At 41.6% G+C, this 17,489-nt stretch overlaps 1 protein-coding gene across 1 annotated transcript in view; it reads right to left on the bottom strand.

Annotated features, from left to right (window-relative positions):
• Window positions 1-14,384, bottom strand: part of Gfm1 (G elongation factor mitochondrial 1) — a 40,943-nt gene extending 26,559 nt beyond the window's left edge. The window contains exons 1-8 of the mRNA XM_046431808.2: window positions 14,255-14,384; window positions 13,233-13,385; window positions 12,077-12,209; window positions 11,444-11,648; window positions 9,128-9,244; window positions 6,280-6,430; window positions 2,739-2,896; window positions 1,964-2,048 (exon numbers count right to left, since the gene is read on the bottom strand). Of these exons, the coding sequence (XP_046287764.1) occupies window positions 1,964-2,048; window positions 2,739-2,896; window positions 6,280-6,430; window positions 9,128-9,244; window positions 11,444-11,648; window positions 12,077-12,209; window positions 13,233-13,385; window positions 14,255-14,302 (1,050 nt within the window). The 5' untranslated portion in view covers window positions 14,303-14,384. The remainder of the gene's footprint in view (window positions 1-1,963; window positions 2,049-2,738; window positions 2,897-6,279; window positions 6,431-9,127; window positions 9,245-11,443; window positions 11,649-12,076; window positions 12,210-13,232; window positions 13,386-14,254) is intronic.
• Between the last annotated feature and the right edge of the window lie 3,105 nt (window positions 14,385-17,489).

Raw genomic sequence — 17,489 nt, 5'->3', positions numbered from 1 at the left:
ATACATTAAATATTAAGATTTTTTTGTAAGTTGAATTCAGTAATTACTCTTCTAGGAAAACTTCTCACTGCAATGTTACATTTTAATTTAAAATTACTTAAACTATTTTTAACACTTGCAGCCTATCCAGTATTTTCCCCATTAAAAATATTAAGAACAGAAGCAATACCCCAACAAAAACACATTTAGCACTGAGCCTTGGATTCTAATACTGCTATCCAGAAAAAGGAAACAGGACTCCTTGGAGAAATGGCTGCTTTTAGGGCTGGGCATGGAATATACAAGACAAGCCTGAAGCACCCTGCAGTGACAGGAAGTCAGGAAGTGTTCAACACAACAAAACACTGGAAGGGGACACTGGAGCCAAGTGCAAGAGCTCCCTATGGCCAAGCCTGGCCAATCTGAGCAACAAAAATAACATATTAGGGATTATAACTTCAAGTACAAAGTAAATATCCATTAAGTTCATACCAATAAAAATAAGTGACCAACTGAATAAATAAATAAATGGGGGAGAAGAGCAAGTCTCCCATACCGAATTCCAACCACCCTATGTAGATTCTATTCTCTTAAAGATGTAGAGGGTAATTTCCACCCCAAAGTGTGAACGGAGAGGGACTTCTTCTAAAGAGTGCAGTAAGAAGAGCAAAGAATCAACTGGTAGCAGAGAAACCTGATAAACCCTACCCCAGCTAACATAGACAATGACAAGCCATGGTGACAGTCTGTGCCCTTAATGTGATGTGACAAGAATGACACTCTATCTTTGCAGTCATCCTCCTATAAACATATGACCCCCATCTAATCACTAAAGAAACTCAGGGGGCAGTCTACAAAGCATTTGACTAGCACGTCTCAGAAATAGCAAGGTCATAAATAAGAGAAGTCTAAGAAGCTGTTACAGTCTAGAGAAGCCTAAGGAGACGTAGGACACATGATGGGACACTGAGATAGAAATAGGACATAGGCAAAACCCAAGGACATTTGAATAAAGCATGGATTTTATTTAAGAACAATATATAAAATACTGGTCCATCAGTGGTGACATCTTTCCATGTCAAAAAATATGCATCTAAACACAATTTTTAAAGTCTGAGTAATATTCACAGTAAAGATATACCTCAATTTATTAGTTGAACTAGAATTCCTGCATTTTCAATTACTTCTAAGAGTTCTATTTTATCAACAAAGATGTGAGCAAACTAGAGCTAATATTAGCACATGACCCTTCATGAGTTCCTGAGGACAGATTCCCAAAAGCAAACCCACTGTTATTTACAACAATGAAAGCCTGGAAACAAAAATGTGCAATAATTACAAAATTTTAAGCAAATGATAGTATATCTAAGAGTATTAAGTTGCCATTTAAATGTTTAAACTCTTTTTTTTATATTTATTTTTTTAGTTGCAGTTGGGTGCAATATCTTTATTCTATTTATTTATTTTTATGTGGTGCTGAGGATCAAACCCAGGGCCTCGCATATACTAGGTGAGTGCTCTACCGCTAAGCCACAATCCCAGCCCCAGTGTTTAAACTTTTAAGGGCTGGGGTTGTTACTCAGTGGTAGAGCCTAGCATGTTTGAGGCACTGGGTTCAATCCTCAGCACCACATAAAAATAAAGTCATTCTGTCCATCTACAAAACAAAAAAAAAAAATTTAAATGTTTAAACTATTTATAGAAACATGGGTCATATGTATTATGATGTTAAATGAAAACAAAAGTTATAAAGTAGTATGATACATAAAAAATCTATTATTTTAAACCACAACGAGAGGAAATGCTTCTAAAAACACGGGACTGTCAACCCAAGAACTTCTGAAATTCCTTATTTGTTCTTTCTACTTTTCCTGTTTTCCAAATCTTTCATATGAGGTATAGAGTCATTTTGTGATAGGAATAGAGCCTAAAAGAAAATAAAATTCCTACTGACAGAAGTTAAATACACTAGAAAGCAACTTACCTCAAGTTTAAAAGCCAGGCCTACAAATGGGTGGGAGTTATCCCTTTGGGAGTTCATTAAGATTTTGGTTTTCTCTTTTGAGTCACTGAAAATAAAATAAATATAAATCTATGGAGTAAAATATTTCAAATTTATTTTATCAGCGTATTATCCAAGAAAAAAGCACACATGACATTTCTGACCTCACCCACAATAAAATTTTACTGAAAGAGATCAGTAAGAATTAAGTACTTAGGGCTCAGTTTCTACATAGAGATAGGACCGGAGTACACTAAAAAACTGAAAAGGTTTGATACAGAAAGAAAAATAATAAATAAGAGCTTAAAAAAAGTTTATTTCTTAAAAATATTTCTTAAAATTAGTTCTGACTGGGATAGGGATGTAGTTCAGAGGCACAGCGCAAGCCTAGCATGCATGAGGCCCTGGCTTTGTTTCCTAGCAGGACAACAAAAAAGAGTGTGTGTGTGTGTGTGTGTGAGTGAGTGAGAGAGAGAGAGAGAGAGAGAGAGAGAAAGAGAGAAGAGCTAAAAGGAGCTGGTCTCAAATGAGAAAATCTTCTAATAATATAAAGCTTGAGAGACAGACGGTACTTCTAACTCACAAACATGATAGGAACTTGAATAGCAAACATCTTTCTATATCCCAAAATTGTTACCCAACTAGAACTGTGATCAATTTTTGCAAATTATGAAACAAAGTTATAAATGTGACTAGAAGACTCATTCTTAGGGTCTGAAGTTTTTGCATAAATTAAGATCCAAGTGCCAAGACTTACTTCTCCTGATTGAGAACAGCATAATTCGGGACCTCCGATGGATCTGGGAGATATTCTAGAACCGCATCTAGAAGAGGTTGGACTCCTTTGTTCTTTAAGGCACTTCCCAAGAAGACAGGAGTAAATGATCTATTTAGAGTAGCCCTTCGGATTGCAAGCTTCAAAAAATGAAAGAAAATTAATGATTCATTCATGTTAACATTTCATTTTGTGCTTCAGGGCAATTACAAACCAATAAATGAATAAAGTGAACTGACACTCTTCAGAAGAGTGTTGACTCTAGTGGAGACCAAAACCAGGCCCCAATAACTTATAACTTAAGGTCAAAATACAATAATAATAATTCCCTTTTTCACACTTAACATTCCTGAAATCACTAATTTTTTTAATCAACTTGTGATTTGGCAAAAAAGTATGTACACATAGAAATTAGATCAATGCAAACTGTATACTAATAAATGTGTAAAACAGAGGAAAAGGCAATACATATGCAAAAAAAAAAAAAAAGATCTATTCGCAGGTAACCTATTTTAAGGAGGCACAGAGAACTGGGCAAATCGGAGAAGACAGAAGGGCTTTTACTAAAAGCCTTTGAATATACTTTTTTAATTAAACTGTATGAAAGTAATATCTATTTTTAAAAAATTGAATATGCACAGAAAACAAAACTGTACAAACCACTCATAAATGAACAGGATAGTAGCAGACTCTAGAAAAAGGACTCCTCCCCCACCCCTTGTGCAAGCCCAATAAAGGTGTTCTGCAGGCTGAGCGAGGGCTGCTCTAAGGCGACGTGGTGGAGTGTTAGCTCTAGCAGCTGGAAGAGGCCAAGAGTGCAGCGGTTGCAAATCGCCATGGCAGAAATATGGCAGCATGCAATCATTTCTTAGTCGTCACAAAAAAAACACAGAACTGGTTACCCCAAGACACTTCAAGGAGAACATGTACAGACATGATTTCTAAACATTACTACAAGGAAAAGCAGCACAAGAGCTGAGCACAATAAAAGAGGGTATAAAAAGAGGCAATTATGGCTGAAAACTGTCTGAAAGCCTCACTTCTGCTCTTGTTAGGAACCAGAAATTGTTAGGTCACTAACTACTTAGGCTACATTAGCTACCATGAGCTACCAGGTCACATCTTTGACTCCCCACTTGCCCCAAATATACAAGTACGGACATAAGGCCATCTTACCATACTTACTTTACATCTACAGAACAAAGAAACACATGAGAGTGGTAGGTAAATAGAAACAAAGAGACTGAAACATGCCCAACAAAGTCTGTTTTCCCCAGTGCTTGTTTTCTTAAGAATCACTGCTGCCTCTCCATGTTCTTGGTAGCACATCCTACCACAATCTGGAAACAGAGGACACCATGTACACTGTGCAGCAGAGTCAACAGGACCACAGCCTTCCCGGCAAAGGCTGCCTGCAAGGCTGGCCTATGCCTGCTCTCTGGGAACTCGGATTTCAGGAGGGTCCTCACCATTCTCAGAACTGGCAAGAATGATTTGCTGTGCACAACATGGTGTGTGCTAAACACTTGTTTTCTTTATGGAAATTTGAGTTATGGGTATGAGCTAGGTAGAAGGTGTTTATGCAAGGCACCCTGTCTCTAACGAGCTTCCCTAATGGCCACACCCGTGCCAGAGGACCTCAGCAGTCCTGGGTAATTCCACTGGGAGAGGACACTGTTGGCTACCCATGGCTTCATCTCATGTGCCATTTTCCTGGGCTGAATTTGCTATGTACCCTTTCACAGGAAAAGTCACAGTAATGATGACTATGTGCTGAGTCCTGTAAGTCCTAGTGAATCACTGACCCTGGGAGTGGTCCCAGAGAGCCCTTTAATAGACTTTAATAGTTTTGGGGAAAACTAACTTCAGTCTTTTTAAAAGTTGTAGTAAAACCTACATAAGATGAAATTTACCACTTTTACCATATTCAAGTGTATAGCTTAGCAGCATTACATACACTCACCAGGTCATACATCCATCCCTACCATCCATCTTCAGAACTTTTTCATTATCCCAAACTGAAACTATATCTATGAAACAGTAACTCCCCACTAACCCTCCCACCAGCCCTGCTGTGATAGAGGTGGAATGACAACCTATCTGTTCTTTTGCAACTTGGCTTATTTCATTTAGAATGTTTTCAAGACTCATCCATGTGGCAGCATGTACCAAAATTTCTTTCTTTTGTGTGTGTGTGTGTGTGTGTGTGTGTGTGTCTGGGGATTGAACCTAGGGCCTTGTGCATGCGAGGCAAGCAGTCTACCAACTGAGCTATATCCCCAACCTCCAGAATTTCACTCTTTTTAGATCTAAAAAAATACCACATTTTGTTTATCACTCATTCACTAAAGGACATATGGAATATTTTGCCTTTTGGCACTTCAGGAGTGCAGCTACAGTGACTGAATATAACTGCTTGAGACCCTTCTATTTCGGATATACCCCCAGAAGGAAAACTGTTGGATCAAATAGTAATTGTCTTTCATTTCTGAGGAACCGCCATGCCATTTTCCGCAGTGGTGCACAAGGGTTCTAACCTCCACATCCTTGCCAGCAGCTCTTATTTAGTTTGTACTGCTTGGAATAAGACCCATCCTAATGGGTATTAAGTGGAATCTCATTGCTGTTTGATTTCCATTTCCCTAATGATCAGTAACGTTTAGCATCCTTTCTTGTACTGACCATTTATATATCTGCTTTGGAGAATGTTTATTCAAAAAATGATTATCGGTCATAGACAAGAATCTCCCTATTTTTATAGAGCTAACAATCAAGTGAAGGAAATAATAAGGCTTCATGCAATGTTTCCCAATATTACAGCAGTGTTACTACCAAGAATGACCTGTTAATACTTAGCAACCTCATATCTTAACCTGTCTTACTGCTATAACTTTTTAAAAAAATATATTTACTTTTTAGTTGTAGGTGGACACAATATCTTTATTTCATTTTTATATGGTTCTGAGGATCGAACCCAGTGCTTCACGTGTGCTAGGAGAGCACCCTACCTCTGAGCCACAATCCCAGCCCCTGCTGCTATAACTTTTTTATATTTATTTTCTCTTTTTAATAAGGACATAGCCAAGAGGTTGACTGTTTCAGTATCTTTTTTCTAGAACAAATTATGACCCCTTTCTCATTTGAAGACATTACACAACTAGCTACTTTCAAAAAAAGTAATATGACATGCCAAATACTGTTCAAGGAAGCAGATATGTTAAATAAATTTCACTCATATCTTGTTAATAAAACCTGTGCATAAAAGCATCATGTGCCCTCCCCCCAAAAAAGAAGGAAAAAACCCTATCTGCTAGTATAAGAATTATATTGATCCTTTCTTTCTTTTTGGAACCATGAATTGAACCTAGTGGCACTTAACCACTGAGCCACATCCCCAGCCCTTTTCACCAAGTTGCTGAGGCTGACTTTGAACTTGCAGTCCTCTTGCCTCAGTCTCCTGAGTTGCTGGGATTACAGATGAGGGCCACCACACCTGGCTAAGAATTATTTTGAGAGAACTTGCCTTTAAGTCAGAGATGGAGGGGACTTTCTCCTCTAGGAACAGCTCCCCAAGCTGCTCATCTGAGTTGGCAACACATTCGATCAGCTCCTGCCGGTGGTCTGCTGCAGCAACCCTCAATTCAGCAGGAATTTCACCATATCGAACAGTCTGACTGAGAAAAGAAACGTTTCACTTAGTACTTTAATGGTATTCAGTTAAACATACAAAGCACCATTGAGAAGATATAATTAATGGCTAATACATTTTTTATAGGTAAGGAAAAGCATGATATATTTGTATTCAATCAGCAAATATGACTAATATGTCTTTAAAATTCATTCAGAATAGTGGGCAAAGGTACTTTAAACAGCAAAGCAACTTGCTCAGGGTTGCACAACTAGCACATAGAGGAGCCAACATTTAAAATAGTCCACTATAATGACGGAAAAAACCCTTCATTTTTTAATAGAGATCAATTCTACTTTTATGTCAGCAAAATTTTACAGAAGATTATGCTAAATGATATAACGCAAAATCCTTCCCAATTTAATACAAACTAGTCTGACCTCATTCTAGAAATCCAAAATGAGTATATACTATAAAATCAAAACAATCACTTGGAAATGTATCAACTAAAGCAAACATTAAACTTCTTTTCAATGTAGTTACAGAACCCATTTTATTGCATCCTAACTGGAAAGTACATAATCTTGATTTTTATGTTTGAAGTCCATCTGAGCTCTTGAAAATCCTACAAACCATAAACTTGTTTATCAGAACATCACATTCTCTAGCAAGCAGGATTAGAGATCTCACTCTACTCCTTTTTTAAAAATAACAACCCTGACTACAGTTTGTAGTAAGTAAGGTGGGACAACATGGCATATTTCCATCTTGAGACCTGTCTCCACTCTAGGCGCAAAGCAGATAAAATCACCAAAAAAAAACAAAAAAAAAACTTGCAAAGTCACCGTATTTGCTTATTTAACAACAGTCTGAAAGTTTTTCAAGGTGTTTATAAAAAATATAAAAATTAATGCAAAAATAATTAGCTTTTAAGAAAACACATTCTTTAAGACAAAAGATAACTACAGTTAGAAAATAATCCTTAACATCCTGAAGAACACCCTTCACAGCCTTGGATCTTGACTCCTTCATCCAGGCAGGCTCCACAGACTTCAGCCTTCCCTGCACCTTCTGACAGACAGACACCCCATGCACATTGAGAAGCCCCACCTGTCATTCTGATGTAAAAGAACACAAAAGGACCTCTACCTGAGAAACAGCTACCTGATAATTCCTTGCAAACTCTAGGAAGTGGACTCCTTCACTCATTCAAAAACGCCTTTCTGAGTCCCTGCCATGAAAAAAGCTGGACTGTAAAGCAATAGCAACAGAACCTTGGGCCTTATGTTAAGGATGACAGGTCAATGCAGCCATCCTCACTTAGCTGTCACATAGGGAGAGGAACCTTCTTTTCTGGGCAGCCTGTATCCTCTTCCTGCCTACAAGCTGGCTGATGAGGACAGAGTTCACAGTTCAGGATCGCAGTGTCACTCCCCTACCTGTCAGACCTGTGATTCTAACTTCACAGCAGAAGGAGGAGGTCCCTCAAGCAGCAGCAGCTCTGGAGAAGCTACCCCCTACCGGGCTTGCTCCCCAGAACACATGACTCTCCATATCACCAGATCTGTATCCTCAAAGTGTGATCTGTAGCAATACAGTAGTGCATTGCCTGAGAACTTTCCAAAAATACAAATTCTAACCCCAACACCAGAGCTACTAAATCAGAATCTCTGGAGGTGAACCCAGGCTACCTGTTTTAATGAGTTCTTGATTTGTATGAATACTAGGATGTGATAACCACTGGAAAATGACAGTAGTGTGCAGGCAGAAGTCACTGAAATGTTGACTAAACAAATACAACATGGAAAAGCTACCAAGCTGGGCAGAGTGGCACACACATTCAGTACTTCCAATTACTTGGGAAGCTGAGGCAGGAGGGTCCCAAGTTCAAGACCAGCCTGGGTGACTTGGTGAGACCCTGCCTTAAATAAAATAAAAAGGGCTGGGATATAGCTCAGTGGCATAGGGCCTCCCCAGCATCCATGAAGCCCTGGGTTCCATCTCCAGCACCACATGAAGGAAAAAAAGTTATAAACTTGCTTCTTGCATTTCCTAAACCACATTCACACAATTGTAAGTTTTCACATATGAACTGTTTTACCTTTGTAATACCATGAAGCAGGTACAGCAAATACTTAACAATCCTTATCTCTCCCTATTTTTACCACAACACCCAAGACACAGCAATGCTGCCTTTTAAGTCCACAGCATGAGTGAATGAAGGGACCAATGAACTAGAGGGAAAGAGACACTAGCAGTTCAACCCAGAAGCGCTCACCCTGAAAGCACCCACATGTAGCAACATGATTGGAGCAGTTGCCCGAAACCTAACATGCTCTCTGTCAGAATGCACACCGAGAAAACCAGGACCAAAGGAACTAAAATATAGTCCCTCTGGAGAATATTCTTCCAGCCACGTTTCTAAAATATGTTTACTGTACGTTTAAAGAGCATACTCTTGCCACTTTGGTGTTTTCTAAAGTATACATAAGGATATATTTTTAGTTAGGCACGGAGGCGCACGCCTGCAATCCCAGTGGCTCAAAGGGCTGAGGCAAGAGGATCATAAGTTTAAGGACAGCCTCAGTTACTCAGTGAGGCCCCAAGCAACTTCACAAGACCCTGTCTCAAAAACAAACAAAAAAAAAGGGGCTAGGGATGTGGCTCAGTGGCTGAATGCCCAGGGGTTAAATCTTCAGTATCAAAAAAAAAAAAAAACAAAGAGTGTCTTTTTAGCACTTACCCAAAGTCTCCATCAAAAAAGATGGCGCGTTCCTCGATGAGATCTATAATTCCTCGAAAATTACCCTCCAAACCAATGGGTATTTGCACAAATGCTGCATTATGACTTAGTTTAGACCTGAAAGATAAAAATACCCTACTTACTTTTCTTCTCTTAAAATCTCTTTCAAGTAACAAATGTAAAAATAAATCAATGGCAGACACTGTAGAAACGAGAAGGGTAACATCAGCATTTTAGAAGAGACAAACAGTGAGAGAGGACTGGCAGCCAGCCTCCAAGAGCTCAGGAAGCCCACAGCCCTGCTAAGGCAACAAAAAGAACTCCAGAGCAAGAGGCTTCCCACCGCATCTCCTGAGCATGCAAAATCAGAAACACAGGGAAGAAGAAAAACAAGGGGCTGGCAAGGAAATTGAAGGATGGTGGAATAGCTGAGCCACCTCTCATTCTTAGATCCTGACAGCAAAACTAAGTGCAGCTATCTGCAGAGAGAATTTTCATAGGACACACTCATCATAAGTCTGTCCCCCAACCAGGCACAGTCACTGATAGGAACTGCACTGACCTGGCAGGATTCCCAGGGGAGAAGAAACGTCTAGCTGCATTATGGAGCCTGGACTCTAGACTTGGATGGGTAACTATGGGAGAGAATCTGAGGATTGCTACCTGAAGGAAACTAAGAACTTGTGAGAGAAATACAAACTCAAGAAACAGCACTAACCTCCAAAGTTACCAGAATAATGAAAACTAAAAATTTGTGAATTACCTCTATTAAAAGTGTTCCAATAAACAAGAAAGCTTATAAAAATTAACTACATAATTGCTGAAATATTTTCAAAAGATAGGCTAAATACCCAGCAACTTGGGAGGCTGAGGCAAGAGGATGGCAAGTTCAAAGCCAGCCTCAGCAGTTGAGCGAGGCCCTGTCGCTGGGAATGTGGCTCAGTGGTTAAGTGCCCCTGGGTTAACCAGTACCAAAAAGGGGGCGGGGGGCTAAATACTCAGAGGGACACAGATTAGTATCAAATTCACAAGCTAGAATATTAACCTTAATAATTCTCACATGTTGCTGGGTATGGTGGTGAATGCCTGTAATCCCAGCGGCTCAGAAGGCTAAAGCAGGAGGATCACAAGTTCAAAGCCAGCCTCAACAACTTAAGGGAGGCCCTAAGCAACTTAAGGAGACCCTGTCTCTAACTAAAATATAAAAAAGAGCTGGGGATGTGGTCCAGGGGTTAAGTGCCCCTTGGTTCAATCCCCAGAACCAAAAAAAAAAAAAAAAAAAAATTCTCTCATGATCCAGCACAAAATAACAAAAAGCTTGATAGAAAAGTGAAGACACAGAGGCCAAATCTAGACATTCCAAAATCAGCTTAATGAGTTACAAAATGAGAAAGTAGATAAATAGGAGTGGAGCAAAGAAAGAACCAAAGTAATCAAAAAATGATGAAAGACAATTTTCTTGGGAATTCAGGAAGACTTGGTAGGAAAAAAATCCATGTGCAGCTCAGCCCAAGAAAGTCAGGACAAAAAGTAAGAACATTTAGTTTTTACCAAGAAAACATTACAAACAGCCCCCAAAAGAAAAACATGACTTTCACTTTCTCAAATACGTCACTCCCATTCAATTTTCTGTTTCAGATACATCACTCTTAGCCTATCCACACATTTACCACCTGCACCCATTAGCTGTGCTGTGAAACTTGAGCAGGACACTACGGCTGCACTCACATGTCCACAAAAGTGAAAAGCAAGCCCTTCACTTGAAAAGCCAGGTGAAACACACCATAGGAAACATGAAAAGCCAGGAAACGTGAAAGGCCATAAGCACCACTGGCCACAGCTTGTGCGGGATGCCTCACTGTTGTCTTGCACATGCCTTATCATCAGAAAGCAAGGGGACTGCGTCTCTGTGCACACTATGTAAACACATTCACTAAAATCTATCAAAACCCCCCAAAATTAAAACAGAAAGTGACCCTTCAGGTTGTCTTAATAGAATGCAAACTACTTCTAGAACCTAGATTACACCTTCACTAATTACAGCAAAGCAATATCAACTGCCAGATATCTTCTGAAGTCATCTTTAACCTCCCCAGAGTTCATCATTTTTCCCCCATTTCACAGAGAAAGTGGCTGATAAAATTACACCATAACCCAAACTAATGAATTCAGTGCTTCATTTACTAAGTTACTTACAGACATGTTTTTAATCAAGGAAAGCATAAAGACAGAGCTTAGCAACACGCTATGAACGGACCTTCTGGAAGCAAAGCTAGCTGTCCAGATCAGGACACCCTCTCTTCTGAGGCTCAGTACCTCATTTGCTGCAGGGCCCTGGCCGGGTTGGAGCCCATCCGGTCCAGTTTGTTAATGAAAGTTAAAAAAGGAACACTGTAGCGTTTCATCTGACGATGGACAGTCAAGGTCTGGCACTGTACCCCTCCGACGGCACAGAGAACAAGGATGGCGCCATCCAGCACTCTCAGAGCCCTTTCGACCTCTATCGTGAAGTCCACATGGCCTGGTGAGACAAAGCAGCATGTAAGACGGTGAAAGAGTGGTCTGAAGTTTTAATCCAGGCACTATTAAAAGGCTCTGTAGCACTGTCGGCTATGTAAGTCTTCTAATTAGAATGCAGTTTCCTCTGTTCACCAATGCCATTCACCCCCATCAGGTCCAGAGAGATCACTCCTACAAAATATAAGGGCCTGGGCAACTGTGGAGTCAGCTACAATCTGTAAAAGGCAAGAACTTAATACTCACATGTATGTGCACTATTTTTCAAGGAAATCAACAAGTGCTTCAGGTCCCACATCTATTTTCTCTAATAAGAAATCATTAGTAATATTGATTTAATTTGATACTCAAAATTAAACTGGGTCAGAGTAGAAGAAGGAACCAAATGTGCTTCTGCAACAGAGCTACAATAAAGGCAAGACCCTAACTCACCAGGAGTATCTATGATGTTGATGTTGACATCTTTCCACATGGTATATGTAGCTGCTGACTGAATCGTGATTCCTCGCTGTCTCTCTAGTTCCATGGAATCCATGACTGCACCAACTCCATCTTTACCTTTCACCTAAACACAAGTATAACAATTCAGACTTCTGTCTTTGCATCCCAACAAGGAAAGCGATCTCTACTGAAATGGAAACAATATACAGTTAACTTGGACAATTTTCAGACATCTAACAGTTAAACTACAGCATCTCAAAAAGTAGATAATAGTCAGCATGTCTTAACAGCCACAAAGCTGTCCTCCTTACTGCTAGGACAGACCAGGGGAACATGCCAGTCTTAGAAATATCCTTGCTTGGGCTGGGGATGTGGCTCAAGCGGTAGCGCGCTCGCCTGGCATGCATGCGGCCCGGGTTCAATCCTCAGCACCACATACAAACAAAGATGTTGTGTCCGCCAATAACAAAAAAAATAAATATTAAAAAATTCTCTCTCAAAAAAAAAAAAAAAAAAATTCTACACAATGTGAAATCATAAAAAAAAAAAAAAAGAAATATCCTTGCTCCCTCTGCACAGCTCCTTCCCACCAGCCCTACCTCAGTTCATCAACAGGTGTTAATCCTTCCCAGTTCTGCCTCAGGTGGACAGAGGCATTCATAGGAAGGATTCTGCTCTTGAGAGTATGTAATTTAACAAGATACTCTTCACCTGAAGAAATAGTTCAGGATGGAGAGTTAAGTTACTCCATGCTACATGTGTTCAGGAGTCTCAATTTTTTTTTAAATACATTTTTTCCAACATTTATTTTTTTAAGCTCAAACTATATGTCATTTTAAACCCATGTGTCCATTTAACATTATAAATGTCTACCCATTATTAAAAACTATATAAGAACTATTTTAACAGTTGCTTAAGAATAGATTTTATTGGTTTAACATTCTTAAAAGATAATCTGCTCAGGATACTAACAGTGACAGTCTCTGGAGCCAACATGGGCTCTCGCCTCTGTGTATGTGACTGTGGTTAAAAAGCCAATGTTACTGCTCTTCTTATTCTCTCAGGTTTTATGAAGTTCACTAAATCATAAATATAAGACAACTAAAACCAAGCTCTAATTATCTGGCATCAACTGTGAACCACATACCTCATGCATCTTTGCGATCCTGCCAGTATAGTACAGCACCCGCTCTGTTAACGTGGTCTTCCCAGAGTCAATGTGAGCGGAGATTCCGATGTTTCGGATTTTTTCATTAGGAATTATCCCTGATGAACACCATCGGCAGGCCTTCCAATTAACCTGAAGAAATGAAAGGGCTCAATTCAATGCACTTTTTAGAAGGATAATAGGCAATTAAAATGAAAGAATGGTGGGCATCTTTCCTCCAAAGAATTGCAATGAATACAAGAAATCCTGGAAAGGCAGAAGGGGAAATGTTTAAACCTGCAACACCAAAGAAGTAGCCACAAAAAAAGGCAAAGAACATATACTCTTTAGAATTAGCTAAATTAAAACAGAAAAATACCTTTGCCAAATGTTAGCTTGGAAATACATTGGAGCTGCTTAAAATAAAATCAGAAAATAGCTCCTAAAACTATTTAAATACGAAATAAAGAATTTAATTTAAATTTTCCATTAATTTTCTCTCCTTCCTCTTCACTGTGGCTCACAGCAAGGGCGTTTTGAGGATTTACAATTCCAAGCAGTAGCTTCAAGGCAGCCCGGCAAAGGCTCCAGATTTTCTCTACAAAAAAATAATGAAATATTTTTAAAACTACACTAGCAAGGGGCGGGACACTGGACTTCATGGCCAAAACAAACTTCTTCCTACAGAACTGCACATCCAAAGTGCACAGCAGTCACTTCTGCAAAGGAGGCGGCAAAAGGACTTGGAAAAGGTGACAGCCTTGCTGATCCACAGAGAGCGAGTGACCCGAGGCGCAAGGACAGGGCCGGCTGCGCCCGGGCCCGCCCGGCCCCACAAGCTTTAGCGTATCAACCTGAACCTTGGCGGACACGGACCACGGAGAAGCGCCTGCAGCGGAGCGCAAGTCAATAACCCAGGCAGACGACCGGGTCAGGCGCGGGGCTTGGGCAGCTCCTGGGGACCGAGGGGTCGCAGCCCGGGCTCCTCCTGAGGACCGAGGCTGACACCCCGCCGCACGTACCTGCCTCCCTCGCCGGCACAGAGCCGAGGCGGCACGCACCAGCAGCATGCTTAGCGAACCTAAGCCCGGTCCTTCAGCACCGGCTCCCGCAGGAAGTCACCACCGGCGGCTCGGCAGAGCACTTCCGGGGCGAAAGCACGGAGGCGCTAGGTGCGGAGCCTCCGGCAGACAGGCGGCTGCGCCCTCTGCCGCCTGGAGGAGGAAGTGCACCGCCCGGCGCAGAGCCTAGTGCCCGGGGAGAGAGGTTTAATCCTGTAGAACTAGGACGGGTGCGAAAGACAAAGACTTTAAACTGGGCTGTTTGTATTCCCGCGTGGGGAGGTGTTCATAACAGAATTTAAGTGAAAAGAATGTCAAATTGCCCACGAGGTTCGCGCAGTGTTATAGATTCGCGCGCGCCTGAAACGTGCCTGTGGTCGAGCCCCAAGAACCTGGAGCAAGAGGTCGACTACCGACTGCAGATTACTGCTCTTATCTCACAACGTTGCATTGCTCCCAGTTGTCAGCTGCCTGCCAGACCAGGTGGAAGGCGGCGACCTGCAGTTCAGGTGCCACCTTGCGTCTCCAAGGACGTGGCCTGATAGGTCCAAAATTCTGTCTCAAACCCTCCCAGCAGCCTTCCTGGTGCAGAAGGAAATCCTCCTGAGGCTCCCTCCACACTGCCCCCCTCCCTCCTCCTGCTGCTCCCAGCCCTGACCGTCCCCTCTCTCTCCTCCTTGTACTCCAACCCTGTCTCCTCTCCCTCCTCCTTGTGGACCAGCCCTGTTTGTGGACCAGCCCTGTTTGTCCCCTCTTGCGGCAGTCTGGCTAGGCACAATTCAGGAGCCACTTGTCAAAAGAAACAAACTTTATTTTTAGAACCACACATGCCAAACCACACAGCTCCTCAGGAAAAACCTTCAGAGCCCAACTGCCACCACTGGCTTCCCACAAGCCTCTCAACCTCCCCCACTCCTCCTGCTCTTGAGGCTGATTGGCTGGGTCGGGTGGGCAGAGCCAAAAACAGTCCCCCAATGAGCAGCTCCATGGTCTGAAAGGGTGGGGAAACAGCCCAATGAGCATCACCGCAGAGGAGCCAATCAGTTGGCAGCTAGAAGTTTGCTGGGGCCTCTGTGAGCCAATCATCAGCTGGCAGCTGGAAGTTTGCTGGCAGCTGGAAGTTTGCTGGGGCCCCTTCGGCTGTGGCTCTCAACACCCTCTCCTTCCTCCTGGCGCTCCTGTGGCTCTGAGTGCCCGCCTCTGCCCTGGCTAAGGCCCAGTGACTGATGGCCCTCTTAAGTGGGCAGAGGCCTCTCTGCTGAAACTGCTCAGCCCAGTGAATGCAGGGTTGCTCTTTGCTCTGCTTTGGTGCAAGTTCAGTGTTTTCCTTAACAAGTAGATTTTTTAAAACCTGGAGAGGCTTCCTGGAGACTGGACAGCTCCCCGCTGGCACCTTCCCAACACCTCACACAGGCTAGGCAAGTACTCTTTATCACTGAGCCACAGCCCCAGTCCTGAATCTGACCCTTAAATCAGTAGTGGTTCCCGGGTTTTGTTTTCCTTTTGCATTTTGTCAATCATCGACTGGGTGCTGAAAGAGTCCTTTAATCCAGAAGTGCCACAAAAGCACCCCCTCCCCAGGGGGCAGAAGCAGGGAAAGGCTTCTGGCTCAGCCCTATGGGAATCAGAGGGCTTCCCCCAGTGAGGTGCCATCTCTGGTCTCTACAGCTGCAGTCCTCCTAGTGTTTCCTGACCCCATGGTCTTCAGGCACACTAGTCAGGTGTTTTGTAGAATGTCCCCACATACATTTTATAATTTCAACTTGCACAGAATAAACAATAGCCTCTGTAGAATAGGCAGAATCTTGTGTTTCTCGTTTATGCTGCGGTCCAGTGATTTAGAGGATGATTTTGAAGTCTCAAGGTTCATCAAAAATTAATACAATTCTGTATCTAGCAATGTAGAAACAAGTCTTTTTTTTTTTAAATAAAATCAAGAATGTCTTTTTTTAATTCTATTAAAACCAAGGGAACAGTTTACCTCCGTGGCTGTCTCTGCCATTGATCACAAAGGGATGGAGAGTGGCTTTGGGACATCTGCTTTTGGGAACTGAGGCTGTGGCTTTTTGTTATTGTAATTGTAGATGGACAGCATGCCTTTATTTTATGTTGTGGTGCATGAGGATCGAACACAGTGCCTCATGCATGCTAGGCAAGAGCTCTACCACTGAGCTACAGCCCCAGCCCTGTGTGTCTGCATTTTTAAAGCAAACTTCTGCCTCTACTTTCAGCAATTTAAGCTAGCATACAATGCATATAAATTAACTCAAAAAGTTAGCTTAAATAAAATATTACTCAAGTGCTATGGCTTTTATAAAAAGACATTTTACATTTATGATTTACACTAGACAAAAATGAGTGTTAAGGGCCTGGGGTTGGGGCTCATAGGAAGAGCACTTGCCTAGCACGCATGAGGCCCTGGGTTCAATCTTCAGCATCACATAAAAATAAGATAAAAGTACTGTGTCCACCTATAACTACCAAATATTTTTTTAAAAATTAGAAAGGAGAAAGATCAGTTTATATTAGTTCAAATGTTAGTGGTCAAAGACAATTTCTATAAAAAATAATTATGCACCTGTCGCATACTGTTGAATACTTTGTTAGCAAGTCTCATGTTTGAACAAGTGTAAATACATCAGGTGATCATTCTCTCTCTTTTGTCTATGAGAAATTTTCCACAGTTGGGTTCTTTTTAGGGCCCAAGTAGGACCATTGAAAAAAATCTTATATACCTGAGGCCACATACAGAACATTGATGATTTCTAAATGTCACATTTTATAAATGTCCTCTAAGAAAACATTGTGGCTTAAGAAGAAATATAGGTTTACTTCAATTTTTATTTTCATAGCAAGTAATTTGTGTTTTAGTCAGCTTTTTGCTATTGTGACTAAAGGATCTGACCAGCACACCTGCAAGGGAAGAAAAGGTTTTTTGAGGGCTCATGGTTTCAGAGGTCTGATTCCAGAGAAGGCCAGCTCCATTCCTCAGGGCTTGAGGTGAGGCTGAACATCATGGCAGAAGAGCGTGGCAAAGGGAAGCTGCTCACATGACAGTGATGTGGAAGCAGACAGAGAACTCCACTTGCCAGATACAAATATATACCTCAGGGTCACGCCCTAATTCCCACCACCTCCAGCCACACCCCACCACTTCAATTATCACTCAGTTAATCCCTATCAGGGGATTAATTCA

Source organism: Marmota monax, unplaced genomic scaffold, assembly GCF_021218885.2.
Source record: "Marmota monax isolate L192 unplaced genomic scaffold, Marmota_monax_Labrador192_F-V1.1 WCK01_AAM20220418_F8-fsc00022, whole genome shotgun sequence".
NCBI classification, from domain to species: domain Eukaryota; kingdom Metazoa; phylum Chordata; class Mammalia; order Rodentia; family Sciuridae; genus Marmota; species Marmota monax.
Note: the sequence above shows the minus strand (reverse complement) of the source record. Positions and strands in the feature narration are given on the sequence as shown.